The following is a 23,032-nucleotide window of genomic DNA, read 5'->3' as shown; positions in this document are numbered from 1 at the left end:
ATCTACTTAAAAGTAGAGGAAAAATAATTAATACGATGGCATTTACTGGTATTGCTGCAACATTACTTCCAAATGGGAAAACAATACATAAAGTTTTTGGATTACCTGTACCTCTTTTCGCTGATTCTACATCAAACATTAAAGTTCAATCTAAAGAGGCTGAAAATTTAAAACTTGTAGATATTTTTATTATAGACGAAGCTCCTATGGCACCACGCTATGTATTAGAAATAATGGATCGAACATTACGTGATATAATGCAAAATGATTTATATTTTGGTGGTAAAATCGTTCTTCTTGGTGGAGATTTTAGACAATTATTACCTGTAAAAGAAAGAGCTACGCGTTGTGAAATTATAAATTTATCGATAAAATTTAGTATTCTATGGAAGCAATTTAAAATATTTTCATTGACACAAAATATGAGAACTTTACCACAGGAAAAAGAATTTGCACAATTTTTACTAAATTTAGGTAATGGTTCTTTAAATGATCATTCAGATAATATCCATATTCCAGAAAAATGTATAGCAAACGCAAATTTGGATATGGTTAAAGACATGTACAGAGACATTATAAAACATAAACAATATAAAACTATGGCTAATTACGTTATATTATCTGCAAGAAATGTCGATGTTAATGAAATAAATGAAAAAATAGTAAATTTGTTGGATGAAACGACGGAAAGAGTTTATACAAGTATAGATACTCTTGAAACGACTGGAGATAATCAAGATATATATGAAACAATTCCGATAGAATATCTCAACTCTTTAAATCCAATGTGTCTTCCACCTTATCAATTATGCTTAAGAAAATATATTATTGTCATGCTTATTAGAAATCTTAGTATCAGCGAAGGTTTATGCAATGGTACAAGATTATTGATTTTAGATTTAAGTAATAACTTATTACGCTCTGAAATTTTAACAGGTAATAAGATTGGAGAAATAGTTTTTCTTAATCGTATCACTTTATATTGCGAAAATGTATATCCATTTACTTTTAAAAGAAGACAATTTCCAGTGAAATTGGCATTTGCTATGACAATAAATAAATCACAAGGACAAACTTTCGAAAAAATTGCAATAGATCTTCGAAAAAATATTTTCAATCATGGACAACTGTATGTAGCATTTTCACGAGTTCGTTCTTGGGATTCATTAAAAGTTTATTTAAAGGATGATAATTTGTCCAAAAAAATAAAAAACTATGTTTATAAAGAAATATTTGATTAGTAAAACATAACAAACGAAAAAGTGATATATAATTATGTTATAATAATGTCAAAGATAAGAAAGTAAATAAAAATTAAAAGAATTTTTGTTTTAAATATTTGTATGTGTAATTTAATTAAAAAATAATAATTATCGTTTTATAACATTTTAATTGCATTTAGAATAAAAATTAAAAAATAAAAAACAAATAAAAAATTTTAATATTAATTTTAATTTTTTTAAATTAACGAATGAAACTTATATTTTAATTGAATTTTAAAATTAATAAAATTTATTTAAAATTAATTTATGAATTCATTTAATTTATAATAATTAAAATAAATCATCATTAATTATTAATTACTTATTAATCATTTGATTATATTTAATTTTTTATATTATTTAAGTAATGACCAAAAATGGCGCGCGCGTTAGCGCGCGCTGCGTGCTAGTCTACTATAAAAAAAGTCATTTGTACCCTGAAGTGCCTGTTATATCGTTCGTATTGTTGCCGCTTTTCCGCGTATGTGATTGGCGGTCGATTCGAGGTACGAGGCGAACTTGATCGCGGTTATGATAATGACAGTTCGTATCGTGTCAGTTTAACAGTGATAAAGGTTAAATGTTGTAGTGATCGCGGTGTTAATATCTCTTAAGAGCTTGTGTCGTGTCACGCAAGATTTAGTAGAATAAACGAAGGCAAATTTATAAATAGGAAGGATAGAATGAAGCAGTGATGAATGAAAGAAAGTAAGTATATATATTAATAATTAATATATATATATATATATATATATATATATATATATATATCAATATATTTGTAATTAATAATTAATAATTAATAATTGTGTGTAATGTCCTGTCAATATTCATATGTTGTTTATGCTCAGTATTGTTAACACGAATCCGTTAAAAGAAAAGATAAAAAAAGGGTAGTCGAGAAGACGCTATTTAGGTAGTCGAGAAGACGTTCTGGATGTTTTGAAGTGTTTGATTGACCATTCAGATTAAAGAAATCTTTCCTCCTTTTATCTGATTGGTCAATCAAACGCTTCAGAGCATCTAGAGCATCTTCCCGATCGCATCTTATATATATATATATATATATATGTATAATGGCGACGGTGCCAGGCCTTCGACAGAATCGGACGTTTGTACATTACGTGTAAGAGTCCTTTGTTCGCATCAGATCGCAATTTTGGTGTTTTCCTCTTTCTAAGAGGATTTGGTTTTTGATACTGTTCTTTTGCCATTAATAAATCTAGGAGTATGTCAGAATAGATAAGACATTCATGTATAATTGTACATTTTACATGATTACGTGTACGAGTCCTTTGTTCGCATCAGTTCGCAATTTTTGTGCTTTCCTCTTTCCAAGAGGATTTGATTTTTGATACTGTTCTTTTGCCATTAACAAATCTAGGAGTATGTCAGAATAGATAAGACATTTATGTATAATTGTACATTTTACAGGAATGCCAAAGGGTTATAGTTTCAACTCACCTCTGCAGGAAACATTTTTTAAAGATGATGCTAATCATAATCCACAGTAGTTCGATGAACAAATCGTTTCTGCAGGTTTCGTAATGGATGGCATAAGGAAATAACAAAAAATAAAAGTGGATATTATGAAACATATTACTTTTGTTATTTTTGAAATTTTTGAGCGAGTTTGCGCTGTATATAGTGCTTCGATAGATATGAAAATAAATTTTAGTGTGGATTCAGATGATGCAATTTTAATTGCTGATATATTATTGATAATGATTCCTGGAGATTGTGGACTTCTGGAGATGAGAAACTGATGAAAGACAAGCAGGTAAAAATCTTTTTAGTGAGCAATTTATGTTTTTTGTTATTATGTTTCAATGTTACACTTTTTTATTTAAGATTATTTAAGATTGTTTTAGCTGTTATCAGGTGTACAGAGATTTATCCTATGTAATACAACAATTGAGAAACAGTATAACAGCGAGTTACGAAAAGTCGAGCGAGAATTATCAAATCTACCTACTTTGACTGAGATACAAAAGAAGCTCTCTATGTTTTATCAAGTTGCAGTTGAATAGAAGACGTTAAATTTTTAAATCCCTATTTGTTCGAATTTAAAAAATCAGCAAAAGCTTTGACCTAAGGCAAAGTCTTGTTAATATCATACGCGAATCATTACAACAAATTAGGTTTATTACTGCAAGTCGTGCATCATATAAGTTCTACTCAATACTTGTTATCAACTTGAGTATTGATACTCAAGAATGCGGATGCATCCAACTCCGAAGCTGCTGAATTCAAGAGTCCTCAGATGTACGAAAAATGATGCGAAATTATTGGCTTAATGAAGAAAAGGCTATTTGTTCCGAGCACTAATGCAATGCACGAGGTAACTTTGTACTCATGGCATATATTGAAAATAACCAAGTGCCAGATAAAAGTCGATTGCTCTTTACTACTGAATGATTGGGAAAAGCAGCAAATCTCACGATGTAAGTAAGAATTAATATAACAAAGCAGCAAAAATTTTTATATCTTATTCATTTGCTATTTCCTTTCTCTAGAAACGTTTCGGTATATTTACAAATCTAACACTTGAAACTTATAATTTTCTGTTTTTCCTTCGTAGAAATTGAAAAACATATACAAATATAGAAAATATATACAATAATAAACTTATTTTAGAAAATTGTACTAAAAAAATCTTTAGGATATTCTCTCTTTTTACTTAAAATTTTTAACAAAAATATCTAAAAGATCAGAGAGAGACTGTTCAGCAAATTTTTTATAAGATTCGAAATAGACATTCTGTGATATGTATCTTCAATTTTCATTTTCATAGATTGCATTCTCAACAACCGTCATTCGGTCCTGCTTCGGTCCGTTTGGCAAAACGATGATTATCAGCACAATTGTTAGATGATTTTCACGTATCGGAAGTTGTAATTGAATTGCTTATGGCGTCAATATATTTAATGCCAGAACCTTATAAATTAGCTCAGATGCCGCAAGTGGCATTTCTACGATTTCTAGAAGTTGTTGCAAGATCTCATTGGAATACTGATCCTGTCATCATTAATTTCAATGGTGAAATGACTAAGTTTTGATATATTTCCAATTTTTCATTACTGTAAAAATTTTTGCAAATGAATCATTATAAAATAATTATTTAAATAATTAATTAAATTACTAAAATAATTGATAAATTTTTCTGTTTTTCTTTTTTTACTCGGAAAATTTATTATATATTCTATTTATTATTCTATTATTTATTATATATATTCAGATATATAAAAAGATAAACAGAATTGCAATCTCTTTTATTCCAAATTTATGTATGTGTAATTGCTTTTGAGCTTATTTACATAATATATATATATTAATATATTACATTAATTTTTTTTCCAGATGAAGAAATCTCCGCCGTAGAAACATTATTTAATACAACTCGCGCTTCGTTACCACCCTTATTCATATCTACCTCTTATGATCAACAGAAATCCTTGTGGATAAGGAGAGCGCCATCTCAGTTGATTTTAAATCGTATGAGTGTACTCGTGAAGGAATCATTAAGATTATTTGATAATCTATTGTTCGATAATATAGATATAAAATCTATATTTCGTCCTTCATTGCAAGAATATGATTGTTTGTTATATCTGAAGTCAAATATGAATCCTAGAAAACTGCAGGCGGTCGATGTATCCAATAATGTGGAAATAATTGATCTGCATCCGTATAAAGCGCATTCACTTAAAAAAATTCCAGTCATAGACTTTGATCCTGTGCAATGTTTCCTGAAAGATCTAAGAGTTAGTATTTGAAATAATTAACAAGCGATTGTATTGTTAAATTGTATGAATGGGTTTATACACGCTTTAAAAACAAAGAAAGAAAAAAAATTATATATTTGTATTATTGACGCTACTGCTATATCTAAATCATTTTTCGTATTCTACATTTATTTTTCTTTTATTTCTCTAGGATGATTACAATGATTATGCTTTATTCTTCCATGACACTTATAGTGGTATAGTGATTGGAGTTCTGTTGAAACCCGATATTTTCGAGCGTAAGGATTTTAAAGTGGCAGATGTTAATTGTAGAAAACTCGACAGCAATGGTAAACTTGTTTTAAATATATCGGCATGTGAATAATATTTCTTTCTAACACAATTAATATTGATTTGTAGTTGCTTTAAAAGGAAGAGTCGCGTTGCAAATAGGTAGTAACGAATTGCTGATAATAGAGCTGATTCTCAAGAATGTGTTAACAGTTTTATAATCAGCAGAAATAGTAGCGCTGCTATCAACACTGATCTTTCAACAACACACAGATTTAGAATCTACACTCACACCGAATCTCGCTAATGTACGTATCATCAATTATCTTTTTTTTTAATAATTAATAAAGTTTAAAGAAAATTACATATCAAATAATTAAGAGCATCGGAAAGCTAAAACAATGTTCTTTTTAAATTATAAAATATAAAAGAGTAATTTTCTATTCATTTTGTAATGTTCTTCCATAAAGTCTAACATTTTTAAAATATGAATTAAAGGATAGGATTTCTATTGACATGCGCTTTTAGTATTATAATTATTTTTTTTACTAGATAAATATATAACCAATAAATGTATCTATTTAATAATATTTAATATTTTTGTGTTAAATACAAAATATTATTTTATAAAATATTCAGTTGTATGTATATAGTTCTTAGTTATACTGTAAGATAAGGGAGATAAAAAAAAATAAATAGAAATCTTCTAATAATATGAAAAGTGCATGCGTAGTGCATGAAGTTCGTCTGTATAGTAATTAATGAGAAATTCGTCATTCTTTTTTTACAGAAGTCTCATAGCAACAAAATAAATATTTGTGCATCTAATATTATTGATTCATTTTGGTGATGTGAACATACAGTTATAATAAAGGTAAATGCTTCTTTATCACAATTAATTTTTGATATTTTGTGTTTTTGATTGACTCTTAATTGAATCTACGATAAATTTTTTTTGTCTTTCAGTTAATATGACAATACACACATATATATATATTTATATTTTTTAAATATATATATATATATATATATGTATATAATATATATATATATATATATATATATATAAAATAAAAAATTGATTTTAATATTTACAGTTATTTATCACATCTTGTGCACAAGTTAGACTACATAAGATTCTTATTGAACAAATATCTGGTATTACAAGTCGTATAATGTCGAAGAATAATTCAAAGCAGATTCAAGGTAAATATGTTGAATAAATATATTAATATATTATATTTATATAAAATAATATATTATTAATATATTAACCCTCCAACTGAATAAAAAGAAAAGATAAAGATCACCTTCAATTTTTTGTAAATAAAATCTATTTTTTATTACATATATATATGTAGAATAATAAGACAAATCCATTGGTGTACAGAAAACATTACTTTTAAGAAAAAATATAAGACTGCATGTTGCGAATTTTATACTTTTTCTTAAAAGCAATTATATATGTTTTCTTTATACCAATAAATTTGTCTTATTATTCTATACATAAAAGTATTAAAGTAACATTATTGAAAACTAAATATTTTATAAGATATTTTGTATTTTTTGTCAAAATACTGTAATTTGGAAGCTCTTGTAACTCGAAAAATAGTAAAAAAAAAAAATTTATTATGTTTTGGAAAACTCACGAGAAAGTTACAAGTATATGTAATGAAAAATAGGTTTTATTTTAAAAAATTGAAAGTGATCTTTGTATGACTTTCAAACGACTATGCAAAGTTACACTAACAACATTATCTTATGTTCCCTTTGAAACTCAACAATTTTTATCTAAAACATTTTTTTCTAAAACCTCATCATTTCGAGATATTACCCTATTCTAATTAAAATGGGAAATCCTATATATATAATTATATGAATATTATTATACAAATATAATCATTAATAGCTTATAAATATGTAAATTATAAACTTGGGTTTAAATTATATAATAAAATGTGTGTGATCTTTATTCTTACTCTATAAATATCATGAACAGAGATATCATGTAAAATCCTGATGTCAGAATTTTTCATTAAAAAACGGCAGAAAAATTTACAACTAAACCATTTGAGAAGAGATGACATCAGTGATACTCGCGTATCGATTTTATGAATCGCGACCGTAATTCAATAACCTTTTCATTGTGTAAAAATGATGACAGATGCTTCACAGATGACAATGTGCTGTAGATTTTAAAATTACGTTTACATGAATTGTTTACGTATTGTAAACAAATATTAATAATAAATATAAATAATATATATTAATTAAAAATATATTAATATTAAACTGTTAAATTAATATTTATATTAATATATTATTAATATACATATTTATATTTATTATTAATATTTGTTTACAATACGTAAACAATTCATGTAGACGCAATTTTAAAATCTACAGCACTATGTCATCTGTGAAGCATCTGTTATCAATTTCACACAATAAAAAGGTTATTGTGAATTACGGTCGTAATTCATAAAATCGATACGCGAGTGTCACTGATGTCATCTTTTGTCAAACGGTTTAGTTGTAAATTTTTCCTACGTTTCTTAATAAAAAATTCTGACATCAGGATATCTATTATGAAACTGTTCGGAAATATTTCTGATCGGAATAATTTTGTTTTCCTTTAAATACACAATGAAAATCTAGGGAAAAACAAAATTATTCTGATCGGAAACGTTTTCGAACAGTTTCATAATAGGTACCCAGAGTTTTACATGATATTTCCGTTTATATTTATAGAGTAATAATAACGATCATTTTATTATATAATTTAAATCCAAAATTTTTTGATTAAATTTAACAAAAACTTAATCGGATTGTTATTACTGTACATTTATCTGTTTGTATGTTTTTATGAGGGCTTACTTATTTTTCAAATGATGAGTGTTAATTAATACGTATATTATTACGTATATTAATACGTTAATTAATATGTATATAATTATTTTAGATAAATCAAAGGAACGAAAAGTTGATACTAAGGAATCAAAACAAATTGCAAAAGAGAATACAAATGAAATGGATACGAGCGATATATTATACACGTCAAATTTTAGTAAATCTATTGAGTAAGTATATTAATATTATTAATTTATATATTAATTATAAATATAAAAATCTAAATTTGACAATTCTATATGAGATAATTAAAAAAAAATATTTTTGACAATTATTTATCTGTTTATTTATTAATTTTTTAAATAAAAATTTATTAAATAATTTATTAATATTAATATTTATTTAATTGTTGATTATTTATTAATTTATTTATTAATATTAATTTTTTTTATATTTTATTTTATTTTTATAATTATACAGGGTGATATAGTGATGATCAGAATGATATGGGGACTAAATTTGTATATAGGTAGAGCGGACCAAACTAAATCAAAAAATCCTCTATCATTTTGCAATTTTTGCAATAGTTAACGAGTTATTAATTATTAAAAATCGCCACATTAGCCCAGTTTACTGTCGAATGTAAGCGCGCGGCAAGATGCGATCACCCAACGATTGAGGTTGCTAGGCTTCTAATTTGTAATAAATATTATCACTTATAATAAACAACTTCTCGCGCCTAGCAAATTCGATCATTGAATCAGCCGCATCTTGCCGCGCGTTTGTATTTGATAATAGGCTGAACTAATACGGCGATTTTTTATAATTAATTTGTTAACTATTGTGAAAATTGTAAAATGGTAGAGGACTTTTCGACTTAGTTTGGTCCATTCTACTTGCATACGAATTTAGTCCCCATCATTTTGAGATACCCTGTATATTATACATCATTTTATGTAACATATTTTAATGTTTGATATTTATATCTTGCTTGTTAATTTATAGGTCGTCGAATAATAAACAAGATGTCATGATTTCAAATAAAAATGATGAAATAGAGATGATTACTTTTGCGACAGATGAGATGTTAGAATCAGTTCAACTTGAGGACTCCACTGTGTAAGTTTTTTACTTTTAATTTATAGTATAAAAAATACACGTATTTATATTTATCTACACATTTTACTTTTTTACATATAAATATTGTATCTCAGTAGTTAATAAATTCTGATACATTGTTTATATAAGTGTATGTGTGCGTACATATACAGGGTGTCTCACAACCTCAGTACAATATTTTATTAGTGTATTTTAGAGGTAAAATTGAATAAAAAATTCTATTTTAGATGTAAAATTGAATAAAAAATTCTAATATAAATATGCTGAGGTTGTAACAGTTTTTGAGTTATAAGCGATCAAAATTTGCCAATGATATATGCACTGAACTACACATATACACATGTTTCAATTTGTCATTTATTATTGATTTTATTTTTAAAATAAAATTAGCTGAAAAGTCAATCACACTAATTTGAAAAAATCATTAACAGATGACAGATCGATAAATGTGTATGTTTAGTTATGAGCCTGAGCACGCGAGTTCTATGCTATATCATTCAAATTTTGATCATTTATAATTCAAAAACTATTATAGTCTCAACATTTTTATATTAGAAATTTTTACTCAATTTTATTTCTAGAATACACTAATAAAATATTGTATCAAGGTTGTGAGATATCTTGTATAATTATATGTATATACATATATTTAAATTTTTTAATATTTTGAAAAATAAAAAGATGATTTTAAAATCTTTTTTAGAGAGGTTATTGGTTTCATTGATGAGATTGATGGTCCGAAAATTGTTGGCAAAGCACAACATTATCGATTGCTAAAATTTATTTTGAACAATAATAGTTGTCATAGAATTCAAGTCGTGGTATGGAATACTGAAATTGAACGGATTCAGTTTCACATAAAACCAAATCGAGTAAATATATTTAAATATACTTTTTATTCTTATTTAATTTAATATACAATAATAATAATAATAATTATATATGTTACTTTCTAATCTAATATTACTTTATATATACTTTACAGATTATTCATATTGATGGAGCGAAAGCTAAAAAAACGAAAGTACCAGAGTTTAATCAAGGAACTCTTCCTTACGAACTTATTATTCGTTCGAATACAATTATTAATAATTTGGGATCGTTTGATCTTAAAAAAAAAATTCACGCAGTTCAACCTAAATTGATAGAACTATCAAATATTCCGGATCATTTGAATTCATGTGTTCGTAAGTAATTTTATTATTAACATTTTTTCTTTTGCGTCTAAATTTTTTTCATAATTATTAATATATTATATATAATTTAATATTGTCATATATAGTGTTGGCAAAAAGTTCGGAAACGGTTAAAAGTTTTGAAAAATATTGATTTATTGGAAAAATGTTTAACACCATGAAGTAAACTTAAAAAAATCTATTGGATGATTCATTTGACCTTAGGATGATATTGAAAAACACGATTCTCGTCAACATAAAAATCTTAAATGAAAATCCCTAATTTTTACATATTTTTGCAGCTTATCTCAAGAGCTTTCCAAAATACTGTAATAAAGTATTTTTCTTTTACTTTTTGAGTTATAAGACTTGAAATTTTTTGACATAAAATGTAAAATATTTAGTTTTTGGTAATCTTATCTTAATACTTTTTTTTCATGCACGGAATAATGAGACCAATTAATTGGTGTGAAAAAAACACAGTTAATTGAAAAAAAAAATAAGGCAATAATTGAGTATCCTGACTTTTTACATTTTATATCAAGAAATTGAAAATTTTAAGCCTTATAACTCAAAAAGTATTCAAGAGAAAAATGTTTTATTATAGTGTTTTGGAAAGCTCTTGAGATAAGCTACAAGAATATGTAATAAAAATTAGGGATTTCTATTTAAGATTTTTATGTTGACGAGAATCATGTTTTTCAAAGTCATCCTAAGGTCAAATGAATACCATCATCTAATAGATTTTTTTAAGCTCCCTACTTCATGGTATTAAACATTTTTCCAATAAATAAATATTTTTTAAAATTTTTAACCATTTCTGATCTTTTTGCTAGCACTATATATAGTATGTTCTAATATTTATGTATGTTTTCTTCTATTACATTTTCTTAAAATAAATACTTTTAATAAATACTTTAAATAAAATATTTTTCAGTTGTACGAGGATATATTAAAACAAGATTTAATACTTTATCAAATAGTTTCAAAACTATTGGAACTGGATCGATTACAGATGGTAATTTCAAATTAGAGATTCAAATTGCTGAATATGAAGCAAATGATGGTTTCGAAAAAGGAGAAAATGTAGAAATAAAAGGATATGTAAAGAATTCAAGTAAATTATATTAAAAATTTTAATTTCGTAATAGAATATTGTATCATTTTTGGATTTTTATGAATTATGTATTTATTTTACAGATAATATCTTTTATCTTGATGTGGAAAAAGTTTGTGACATTAAATTGATAGGAAACCAAACGTTATCATTGGCACTGTTATTGCAAGGTACAAAACCTATTATGAAAAGATCATTTCCAAAAGAAGATGAAACTTTTGATTCGCTAACTAACAAGATTATTCGTAAATAATTTAAAAAGTATTCGTCATGTTTTCAATGAGTTTTTGTTTTTTATTTTTAGTTTATAAATAATTTTTAATTTATTAATGTTATGTTAACTTAATTAACTCAACGGTTTTTGCGAAGTTATCGAACTATTTACTGGTGAGATTTTTAACTGTAATAAACTTGTATAATAACATATTTTGGTTTACTTGATGTTCTCTCGATGTTTATAACTAAATCCCTATAAATTGTATTATTGTATATGTATATTGTATAATTTATTTATACAATGAATAAATTACATATTGTATTACTATAAATAAAAAATATTATAATTATATTATTATTTATTTATACAATAAATAATATATTATTATAAATAAAAATATTATATAAAATATAATAATATTATTTATTTATTTATATTTTTTATTTGTATTATTTACATTAATTCTCAGTTCCGATCACTTCACTTTTGACTTTTTTTGCATAATCCAAGTCCTCGTTATGCGTAATTATTCGATAAATTATATGTATGTGAAACGCTGAAAGAAAAGATAATGTATTTACATTAATTCATCGTTCATATAAGATTTAAGTAAAATATTTATTATTTGCTTATCAATATTCAAGTTTTCTCTTTCTTTTAAAAATAATAGTGAAATCTTGAATGTATAAAATTTATTGAGTTATGCGGTAAGCTTCACGAAATGATGTGTTTTGTTATGTGATATGACAGTTTGTGTTATGTTGTACGAGGTTAAAAAAAGTGTGGCGCTTTAAAACTTCTGCAAATTTATACAAGAGTAAGTGTGTAGAATATTAAATTAAAATTAATATTTTTTATTGTTAAATTAAAATTAATTTTTATTTCTATTGTTAACTAATAAAGAAATACAAATTAACTTTTATATATTACAACTTATATGTACAACTTTTTTCATTAAATACATTAAATAATTAAATACATGTAAAAAATTAAATATTAAGAATGTAGCATACAATTTCTATTATAAAATCTTTAATTATAATATTAAATTTCTTCACGCACAGACAAGAAGCACAATTGCAAAAAAGAAAAAAAGTATATCATGTATACCCCATATCCGTCCTAATCTGACACACGCCAGTATCAAGAAAGTATATAACGCCTCGATCGATCTCGGTTGCAACTATCAACAATTTTTGCCTTCGGTGAGAGCAACCGCATCTCGTTTCATCATACACACGAGTTAAAATCGACGAGACTAAGCTCGACTAGGCTCGACTCATCTTGGCAGCGCGAAGCAAGTATACTAATACAGATTCTCGGCTTAGTAGTAAACACGAAAAATAAAAGAAAAATTAAATTTTTATCATTATCTTAAGTCCCCCTTGAAACCATACAATTTTTATTTGAAACATTTTTAAAAAATGCGAAAATTAAAATGGGACACTGCAATGTATACAGGGTGAGTCATTTTAAGTTATCCACCCCAATAACTTTTTTATTTTTGATCGTACAAAAAAATGTTTCAAATAAAAGTAGTTTGACTTAAAGGGGGACAATGATGGCAAAAATTTGATCTTGGATAATCATTTGAAAGTTACATAAAGGTCACCTTCAATTTCTTAATTATAAATTCCCATTTTTTGTCGCATATTCTTGTAACTTATCTCGAGAGCTTTCCAAAACACCATAAGAAAGTATTTTTCTCTTAAATATTTTTTAAGTTATAAAGTTTGAAGTTAATAATTTTTTGACATAATATATAAAATATCTTGTAAAATATTCAGTTTTTAGTAATCTTACCTTACACTTTTATGCTTGGAATAATGAGACCAATCAATTGGTATAAAGAAAACACATAGTTACTTTTTTAAGAAAAATTACGCAGCTGTATGTTTCAAATTACATATTTTTTTTAAGCAACTATATGTTTTCTTTGCATCAATTGATTAATCCCATTATTCCATGCATAAAAATATTAAGGTAACATTACTGAAAACTGAATATTTTACAAGATATTTTACAATTTTATGTCAAAAAATTGTTAACTTTAAACTTTATGACTTAAAAAATATTTAAGAGAAAAATACTTTCTTATAGTATTTTGGAAAGTTCTTGAGATAAGCTACAAAAATGTGCATTAAAAAATATGCATTTCCATTTAAGAAATTAAAGGAGACTTTGTAATCTTCAAACGACTGTCTAAAGTCAAACCAATAATATTATCTTATGTTCCTCTCGAAGTTAAAAAACTTGTATGAAACATTTTTTCGTATCTTTCATACTTTCTAAAATATTTAAATGGATAAATTAAAATAAGCCACCTTGTATATGTATATAAGATGTTTCATTTATCTCTTACACCTCAAATAATTTTTTTATTTTTGATTGTATAACAAAATGTTTCAAATAAAAGTTGTTTAACTTGAAGGGGAACAGAAGATGTCGCTACTGATATTTTTTTAAAAGACCAATGTTAATTATGTTTATTTAAATAAAATTACTATATTTTTTTATATAAATTGATTCTACGTAACATCTTGTGTAAAAAGTTATAAGGGTAAAATGGCTAAAAAATGAATAGTTTACGAGATATTTTATATTTTAATTTGACATAATCTTACGTAAATTATGAAATATCTCGTAAAATATTCATTTTCCAATCTTATCTTTTAATATTTTTATGCACAAAATAACGAGAGGAATCGATTGGTGCAAAGAAAACACATAGTTGTTTCAAAAAAATATATAATTTATACATAACTATCAACTACATTTTTTTTAATAACTATAGATGTTTTTTTTACATCAATCGATTTCTCTTATTATTTTGTGTATAAAAGTATTAAGGTGAAATAATAGGAAAATGAATATTTTACGAGATATTGCATAATTTACGTAAAATTATGTCTAAAGTATCTCGTAAACTATTCACTTTTTGGCCATTCTACTCCTATAACTTTTATATAAAATATTGCTTAAAATTGATTTATATTAAAAAAATATAGTAGTCTCATTTAAAAAAACATAAATAACCTTTAAATCACTTTGAAAAAAAGCCTTTTGAAAAAATGTCAGTAGTAGCGTCTTTTATCCCCTTTCAAATCAAATAATTTTTATTTAAAATATTTTGTTGTACAATTAAAAATAAAATAGTTAATATTTGAAGTGTAAGAGTTAAATAAAATATCCTATATATGTATATATATATGTATATTTGTATACAAAGGATGTCTCAAAAGTCTGAAAACAGTCGAATATTTCATAAACTATATACATGTTAGAAAAAATCTTTCAGACATAACTTGTGGGGCTTTAAATGACACATTATATAGTAATATTAATGTAACCTTGAATAGCACCATCAAGATCACGAAAAAATTACTTTGAATTTTTTTTAATGAAAATCCCTACTTTTATTTGCATATTCTTGTAGCTTATCTCGAGAGCTTTCTAAAAAACTGTAATAAAATATTTTTCTCTTAAGTATTTTTTGAGTTATAAGATTTAAAGTTTACAGTATTTTGATATAAAATATAAAATATTTAGTTTTTTGTAATCTTACCTTAATACTTTTATGCACAGAATAACGAAACCAATCAAATGATGTAAAGAAAATATAATTGCTTTAAAAAAAAATTACATAATTTGCAACATATTTTTTTTTAATCAATTATGTGTTTTCTTCACACCAATTAATTGATCTTATTATTCTGTACATAAAAGTATTAAGGTAAGATTACCAAAAACTAAATATTTTATATTTTATGTCAAAATACTGTAAACTTCAAGTACTATAACTCAAAAAGTACTTACTTAAGATAAAAATATATTACTCAAAAAAATTAGGGGAGCACTTTAAAAATTGCAAAATTTGATGATTTTCAAGAAGTCATATCTCTGCGTAGGGAGCTTGTAGGACAATGTTCCTAGGCGCATTTTAATAGGTGAAGCCTCTACTTTAAAGAGGGTAAGGCCGCATTATTCGTTTCATCGAACTATGTTTCGTATGAGCTCCAAAATCAGATCGTAAAAAAATTCTGAAAATTTCATGACTTTATAGTCGTCCACGGATAAAGCAAGGATGGAACCAAAAATGCCACTACATTAGCTTTAAAGTAGGAAGCTTTTCCTTTAAAATGCCGTCAAGAACATTGTTCTATCATACTTAGGAGCCAAGTTATAACGCGAATGTCGGCGGTATTGCTCAAAATTATGCAAAACGCAATTATTTGAAAACGCGATAACTCGGCTCCTAGGTATGATAGAACAATGTTCTTAGCAGCATTTTAAAGGGAAAGCTTCCCACTTTAAAGCTAATGTGGTGATATTTTTGGTTTCATCCCTGCTACAAAGACGACTACAAAGTCATGAAATTTTCAGAATTTTTTCACGATCTAATTTTGGAGTTCACACGAAACATAGTTCGATGAAATGAATAATGCGATCTTACCCTCTTTAAAGTAGAGGCTTCATCCATTAAAATACGCCCAAGAATATTGTTCTACGATCTCCCTAAGTGAAGATATGACTTCTTGAAAATCATCAAATTTTGCAATTTTTAAAGTGCTCCCCCAATTTTTTTGAGTAATGTATTATAGTGTTTTGGGAAGCTCTCAAGATAAGCTACAAAAATATGCAATAAAATGTAGGGGTTTCCATTTAAAAAATTCAAAATAATTTTTCCGTGATCTTGATGGTGCTATTCAAGGTTATATTAATATTACTATGTAATGCGCTATTTAAAGCTCTACAAGTTGTGTCACAAAGATTTTTTTCTAACATGCATAGTTTATAAAATATTCAACTGTTTTCAGACTTTTGGAATACTCTATATGTATACAGGGTGTCCCATTTTAAAAGTTCCACCCTCATAACTCATCAGGATCAACGTTTGAAGGAACACGACTTGGATAAAAGTTGTAGGGAACAAAGGAGGCTATCTAATAGTGGCCTTGGATTCGACATTAAAGGTCATTTTCAAGGTCATTTGAAGGTAACATTTAATTTTTTAAATGGAACTCCCTATTTTTTACTTATTCCTGTAGCTTATGTCGAAAGCTTTCCAAAACACTATAATTTAGTTTTCATTAAGTACTTTCCAAGTTATGAGGCTTGAAATCATTTCTTAATTTTACGTAAAACGTAAAATATCTTGTAAAATATTTATTTTTTGATTATCTTACCTTAATACTTTTATGTACAAAATAATGAGAGGAATCAATTGGTGTAAAGAAAATACACAGTTACGAAGAAAAAATATGTAATTGTTAATTGCAAATTATATATTTTTTCTTCGAAACAACTGTGTGTTTTCTTTACACCAATTGATTCCTCTCATTATTTTGTACATATAAGTATTAAGGTAAGATAATCGAAAAATGAATATTTTACTAGATATTTTATGGTTTATGTAAAATTTAGAAATTATTTCAAGCCTCATAACTCAAGAAGCATTCAATGAAGAAATACTTTATTATAGTGTTTTGGAAAGCTCTCAAGATAAGCTACAGGAATGAATAAGAAAAAATAGGGGGTTCCATTTAAAAAATTGAAGGTGGCCTTCAAATGATCTTGAAAATGACTTTTAATGTCGAATCCAAGGTCACTATTAGATAGCCCCCTTTGTTCCCTACAACTTTTATCCGAGTCGTTTTCCTTCAAACGTTGATCCTGAAAAGTTATGAGGGTGGAACTTTTAAAATGAGACACCCTGTATATGTATGTATACATACACATATATACATCAGGGTGTCTCCTACGTCGAGGTCAATCGCTCAGGAGATGAATAGAGATCCAAAAACAAGAAGCGTCGTCTACAATAGGTGGAATAAGTTTGACGTAAGAAGTAAGAGTAAGCGTAAGAAATAAAAATAATTCATTTCGCCCTTACTCCAGTTCTCTTAAACCGAAAATAGTTCTCTTACTCTTAAGAGAACTATTTCCGGTTTAGGAGAGCTGGAATAAGGGCGTAAGCGAAATGAATTATTTTTATTTCTTACACCTACTCTTATTTTTTACACCAAACTTACTCTACTTATTATAGACGACGCTAGAAAGATAGTTGATATTGTTAAATATAGATCCAGAAATGTTGTTTTCGAGTTATTGCCATTCTTACGTTGAAATTTGAAATTGCTTTGTTTTCGAATTTTTTTTATCAAAACTGAAATAAAAGAGTTTTCATGTTTTATAACATATAATTAATTTAATTATATTATGAAATTCATTAAAACCATTTCTTGTTTTAATTTTGACAAAATAAGATTGAAACATTTTGTAATACATTACGTTCAATACTCATAATGGAGATTATAAATTTCCAATGAAATTTATCTAATATCTATATATTTAAACATATAAATATTTACTTTTTGCAGTTTAAAGAGAAAGAAAAAGAGAGAGAGAAAGAGAGAGAGAGAGAGAGAGAGAGAGAAAGAACAAAAAAAGGTGAAAAAAAAGAAAAGTAAGAAAAAAGTATGTATATATACAAATCTTATAATATCGTAAAAGTAGAAAAAAAATTAAATTATTTACATAATTATTAATATTTAATATTTTCTTTTTCAGAGATCCAACGGAATAAGTTAAAAGTAGAAAATAAGCTAAACATAATATTGAATTGAATTTTATTTTTATTTATTTAATTATTTAATTAAAATTGGCTTTAACTTGAATTAAAATTAATTTTAATTTAATTTAAAATTGACCTTAACTTGAATTGAAATTGGCTTTGACTTGAATTAAAATTGGATTTGACTTGGATTGAAATTGGCTTTGATTTGATTTAAAATTGGCTTTGACTTGATTTGAAATTGGCTTTGATTTGATTTGAAATTGGCTTTGACTTGATTTGAAATTGGATTCGATTTGATTTGAAATTGACTTTGGCTTGATTTGAAATTAGCTTTAGCTTGATTTGAAATTGGGTTTGACTTGATTTGAAATTGGCTTTGACTTGATTTAAAATTGGCTTTGACTTAATTTGAAATTGGCTTTGATTTAATTTAAAATTGGCTTTAATTTGGATTATTAAATTGAAATTGATTTTGACTTAAATTGTTGAAATAAATTTAAAATTAATTTTTATAAAATTATTGTATTCAATTATTTTTGATTTTTAAGTTAATGTCAAGTTGAAATATAATTAAACTAATTTGATAATAATTATATAAACGAAATTAATATTAAATTAAATTATTATTAAATTAAATTATTATATTAATGTATATTTATATTGTGATATTAAATTGAAATTTTAATTATTTTAATTATACTTTTATTATTTAATTATTTGATTATTTCATTATGTTATTATTTATTATTTATAAGTTGAATTTTATGTACAAAAAATTAAATAAAAGATTTATTATCATTTTTATTTGAAATTTATATATATTTTATTATATTTTATTATATTATTAATTTTAATTGATATTATCTAAATAATAATTATGCCTCGAAGAAAGATAGTTCGATCTGTTGAAGAAGAAGAGGAATATCAACGTAACAAACGAGAAAGAAAGGCAAAATGTCAAGCTGAAAGACGAGAAGCAAAGCGAAAAACGCTTATGAAAAATTCTCAATCTTTGTCAAATGATGAAATTTGCTTAAATATAACACAAACTTCTGCAAATTTTTCAAAAAATATAGTAGTAGATTCTCAAACTTCTACTTTACTTACAGAAGTAATATATTCAGCAAATGAAACAGTTACTACTGCGTCACAAGCAATTAATACATCAATCATTACAAATGTTCCTATGATAAAAAATAATAATGAAGTTAGTATAATAAATGATAACATAAAGTTATTTAACGATGATATTAATATAATTAGAAATGTTCATAACTTAAATATAGAAACTCCATTAAATAGCAATACTATTTGTTCAATACCTAACACATCAAATAGATTAATAAACTTAGATAATAGGATTGCAAATTATATTAATTTACAGGAAATAACATCACAAAATGATATAATAAATGATAATAATAAAAGTAAACAAATAAGATGGTACGAAAAAAATCGAGCTTTAAAAAAAGGATATACGGATATTAATCATCACATTATTCAATTAGAAAATATTGTAGAACATTATATAGGAGAAATGAATTTATATTGCGAACATTGTGGTGCGAAACATTTTAATTCTGAAAAAGTAGTTAATAAAGAAAGCTCATTTAACGATTGTTGTAGCCATGGGACTATTGAATTAAATCCTTTACCTCAACCTCCGTATGAACTTTATAAATTATTTACTGGAAATCATCCAAAATCAAATCATTTTTATAATCGTATTCGTGGTTACAATAATACATTTTCATTCGCATCGTTTAATGCAAATATAGCAGATTTTAGTGCGCAAAGATATGGACCTTATTGTTTTAAAATTCAAGGACAAATCTATTATCAAATTAATACCACGTTATATCCGGCACCTAACGAAACACCAAGTTATGGACAACTCTTTATTGTGGATAGTAATGAAGCAACAGAGTGTCGATTACATCAAAATTCGAATCTTGATCAAGAAATTTTATATTCAATAGATAATATAATGCGTACAAATAACATTTTTGCACAATCTTATCGAATGATGCACGAAGAAATTCAAATGCAACAGCAAACATCTGATAACAATATACGTGAATTACAATTAGGATTTTTAACTAAAAAAGGCATCGATCGTGGCCGATACAATGTACATAAGATAAATGAAGTTGCAGCAGTTTTTTCTACTACAGCTGATGGTGAAATTCCTGAAACCTATGTAACAATTTATAATAAAAATACTAAAACATTAAAACAAGTCAGTACGATGGATCCAAATGTAGAACCATGGATTTATCCATTGTATTACCCATACGGTAATCAAGGTTGGCATGATAATTTACAACGTAAGAATAGTAATAAACGAGTAAGTAGAGCTGCATACGTAAAATATCGAATAGCTATACGTGATAATTTTAATATTTTCATTATGGGAAGACGATTATTTCAACAATGGCTGGTAGATAGTTATATAAAAATTGAAAAAGACCGAATTAATTATTGTAAACAGAATCAAAAACAATTGCGAGCTGAGACTTATCAAGGATTAATTGATTATTTAGCAAACACCGCCAATAATAACGATGCTCACATTGGAAAAATGATTATACTCCCATCGACATTTGTGGGTTCACCGCGTAATATGTTGCAACATTATCAAGATGCGATGGCTATTGTTCGGAAATATGGAAAACCAGATATCTTTGTTACTATGACTTGTAATCCAAATTGGCGCGAAATTAAAGAAAATTTACTTCCAAATCAACAACCTGCAGATAGGCCAGATATATGTGCTCGAGTATTTAATATAAAAAAAAATTATTTAATCGATGTTATCGTTAGACAAAAATTTTTTGGTGAAGTTTTAGCATACGTTTATGTAATAGAATTTCAAAAACGTGGATTACCACATATACATTTATTGATTACATTAAAACAGAATTGTAAAATATTAAATTCTGAAATAGTTGATAAATTTATTTCTGCAGAAATTCCTGATCCTAATGAAAATGAAAGTTTACATAATGTTGTAATGAAACATATGATTCATGGGCCATGTGGAAATTGGTGTTTAATAAATGATAAATGTTCAAAACATTTTCCAAAACCATTTCGACCTGAAACAACTATGGATGAAGATGGTTATCCACAATATCGTCGAAGAAATAATGGATTGCTGTACGAAAGACCTAGACGATATGTTGTTGATAATAGATATGTTGTTCCATATAATTCAACACTCTTACTTTTATTTAATAGTCATATTAATGTTGAAATAGTTTCGAGTATAAAATCTGTAAAATATTTATATAAATATATTTATAAGGGTCACGATGCTGCGTCTGTAATCATTGGAGAAAATATAGATAAAACAATAATACATGATGAAATTCAAGATTTTATCGAAGCTCGATATGTTGGACCCGTAGAAGCGTGTTGGCGCATTTTAAGTAAACCTTTACAAGAAAAAAGTCACGCTATATTTCGTTTACCAGTTCATTTACCAAACGAACATAATATTATAATCGATGATAATATTAATAATGATGCGATAAGATTTGCTGTAGAACGAGTAACAATGTTATTGGATTATTTTCAGTTAAATGCTCGAGATGAGGAAGCAAAACAATATTTATACAGTGATATTCCATCTCATTATGTATTTAAAAAAGTTACAATTAACGGCAGAACTATTAATCGCTGGGAGAAACGTCAAAGATATTTTAATTGTATTGGTCGTATGTATTCCGTTAGCCCATCTCAAATAGAATTGTTTCATTTACGTATACTTTTACTACATGTTAAAGGAGCTACAAGTTTTCAACAATTAAGAACAGTTAATAACGAGATACATCAAACTTTTACTGCTGCATGTTTAGCATTAGGACTCATAGAAGATGATGAAGAATGGTATCGCGCAATGAATGAAGCAAAAATTTGGATGATGCCAAGACGACTTCGTAATTTATTCGTACGAATTTTGATTCATTGTCAACCAGTTCATCCGAAAAAGTTATGGGATGAGTTTAAAAAAGATATGTCAGAAGATTATATAAGACGATTTGGACCTATAATAGGAATAAAGAAGGTTTATAATTATATTATTAATTTACTTCAAAAAGAAGGATCAAATATTGCTAATTTTCTTGAAATTGAACAAGAAATAGAAGAACAAGAAATAAACGACGAAGAACAAATTGAAGAAGATATATCGATAGGTATGCGACAATATGAACAATTAAATATAGAACAAAAAGAAATTGTTGATACTATTTTAATAGCAACAAGTAACAATAGTAATAACTGTTTTTATATTGATGGTCCAGGTGGATCTGGTAAAACTTTCATTTATACAACCTTGTATTATCTACTTAAAAGTAGAGGAAAAATAATTAATACGATGGCATTTACTGGTATTGCTGCAACATTACTTCCAAATGGGAAAACAATACATAAAGTTTTTGGATTACCTGTACCTCTTTTCGCTGATTCTACATCAAACATTAAAGTTCAATCTAAAGAGGCTGAAAATTTAAAACTTGTAGATATTTTTATTATAGACGAAGCTCCTATGGCACCACGCTATGTATTAGAAATAATGGATCGAACATTACGTGATATAATGCAAAATGATTTATATTTTGGTGGTAAAATCGTTCTTCTTGGTGGAGATTTTAGACAATTATTACCTGTAAAAGAAAGAGCTACGCGTTGTGAA

The 23,032-nt window shown here is 26.0% G+C and overlaps 3 protein-coding genes across 8 annotated transcripts in view; all 3 read left to right on the top strand.

Annotated features, from left to right (window-relative positions):
• The first annotated feature begins 35 nt into the window (after positions 1 to 35).
• LOC145967747 (uncharacterized) lies at positions 36 to 2,776 on the top strand. The gene is made up of 3 exons (XM_083092714.1): positions 36 to 326; positions 441 to 936; positions 2,697 to 2,776. Exons 1-3 carry the CDS (start codon positions 36 to 38, stop codon positions 2,774 to 2,776), a joined length of 867 nt encoding a protein of 288 aa, XP_082948840.1.
• A 2,737-nt stretch (positions 2,777 to 5,513) lies between these two features.
• Positions 5,514 to 19,958, top strand: LOC145971201 (uncharacterized). Of its 6 annotated transcripts, XM_083098890.1 has the most exons (14): positions 5,514 to 5,586; positions 6,069 to 6,152; positions 6,376 to 6,484; positions 8,241 to 8,358; positions 9,134 to 9,247; positions 9,951 to 10,119; positions 10,233 to 10,434; positions 11,360 to 11,539; positions 11,623 to 11,709; positions 12,507 to 12,573; positions 12,821 to 13,053; positions 18,137 to 18,233; positions 18,327 to 19,540; positions 19,718 to 19,958. In XM_083098890.1, the coding sequence occupies exons 3-10, from the start codon at positions 6,454 to 6,456 to the stop codon at positions 12,548 to 12,550; spliced, it is 945 nt and encodes a 314-aa protein (XP_082955016.1). In that variant the 5' UTR covers positions 5,514 to 5,586; positions 6,069 to 6,152; positions 6,376 to 6,453; the 3' UTR covers positions 12,551 to 12,573; positions 12,821 to 13,053; positions 18,137 to 18,233; positions 18,327 to 19,540; positions 19,718 to 19,958. The 6 variants fall into 6 exon arrangements, with proteins under 6 accessions (XP_082955016.1, XP_082954852.1, XP_082954935.1 ...); XM_083098726.1 differs by lacking the exon at positions 12,507 to 12,573; XM_083098809.1 differs by lacking the exon at positions 12,507 to 12,573 and having other exon boundaries at positions 12,821 to 13,057.
• Positions 19,871 to 23,032, top strand: part of LOC145967605 (uncharacterized) — a 5,851-nt gene continuing 2,689 nt past the window's right edge. The window contains exons 1-5 of the mRNA XM_083092664.1: positions 19,871 to 20,680; positions 20,825 to 21,104; positions 21,282 to 21,532; positions 21,641 to 22,274; positions 22,476 to 23,005. Of these exons, the coding sequence (XP_082948790.1) occupies positions 19,871 to 20,680; positions 20,825 to 21,104; positions 21,282 to 21,532; positions 21,641 to 22,274; positions 22,476 to 23,005 (2,505 nt within the window). The remainder of the gene's footprint in view (positions 20,681 to 20,824; positions 21,105 to 21,281; positions 21,533 to 21,640; positions 22,275 to 22,475; positions 23,006 to 23,032) is intronic.

The sequence above is a fragment of the Camponotus vicinus genome, unplaced genomic scaffold (assembly GCF_025532165.1).
Source record: "Camponotus vicinus isolate PSW18456_S1 unplaced genomic scaffold, iyCamVici1.0 SCAF_1, whole genome shotgun sequence".
In the NCBI taxonomy this organism is placed as follows: domain Eukaryota; kingdom Metazoa; phylum Arthropoda; class Insecta; order Hymenoptera; family Formicidae; genus Camponotus; species Camponotus vicinus.
Note: the sequence above shows the minus strand (reverse complement) of the source record. Positions and strands in the feature narration are given on the sequence as shown.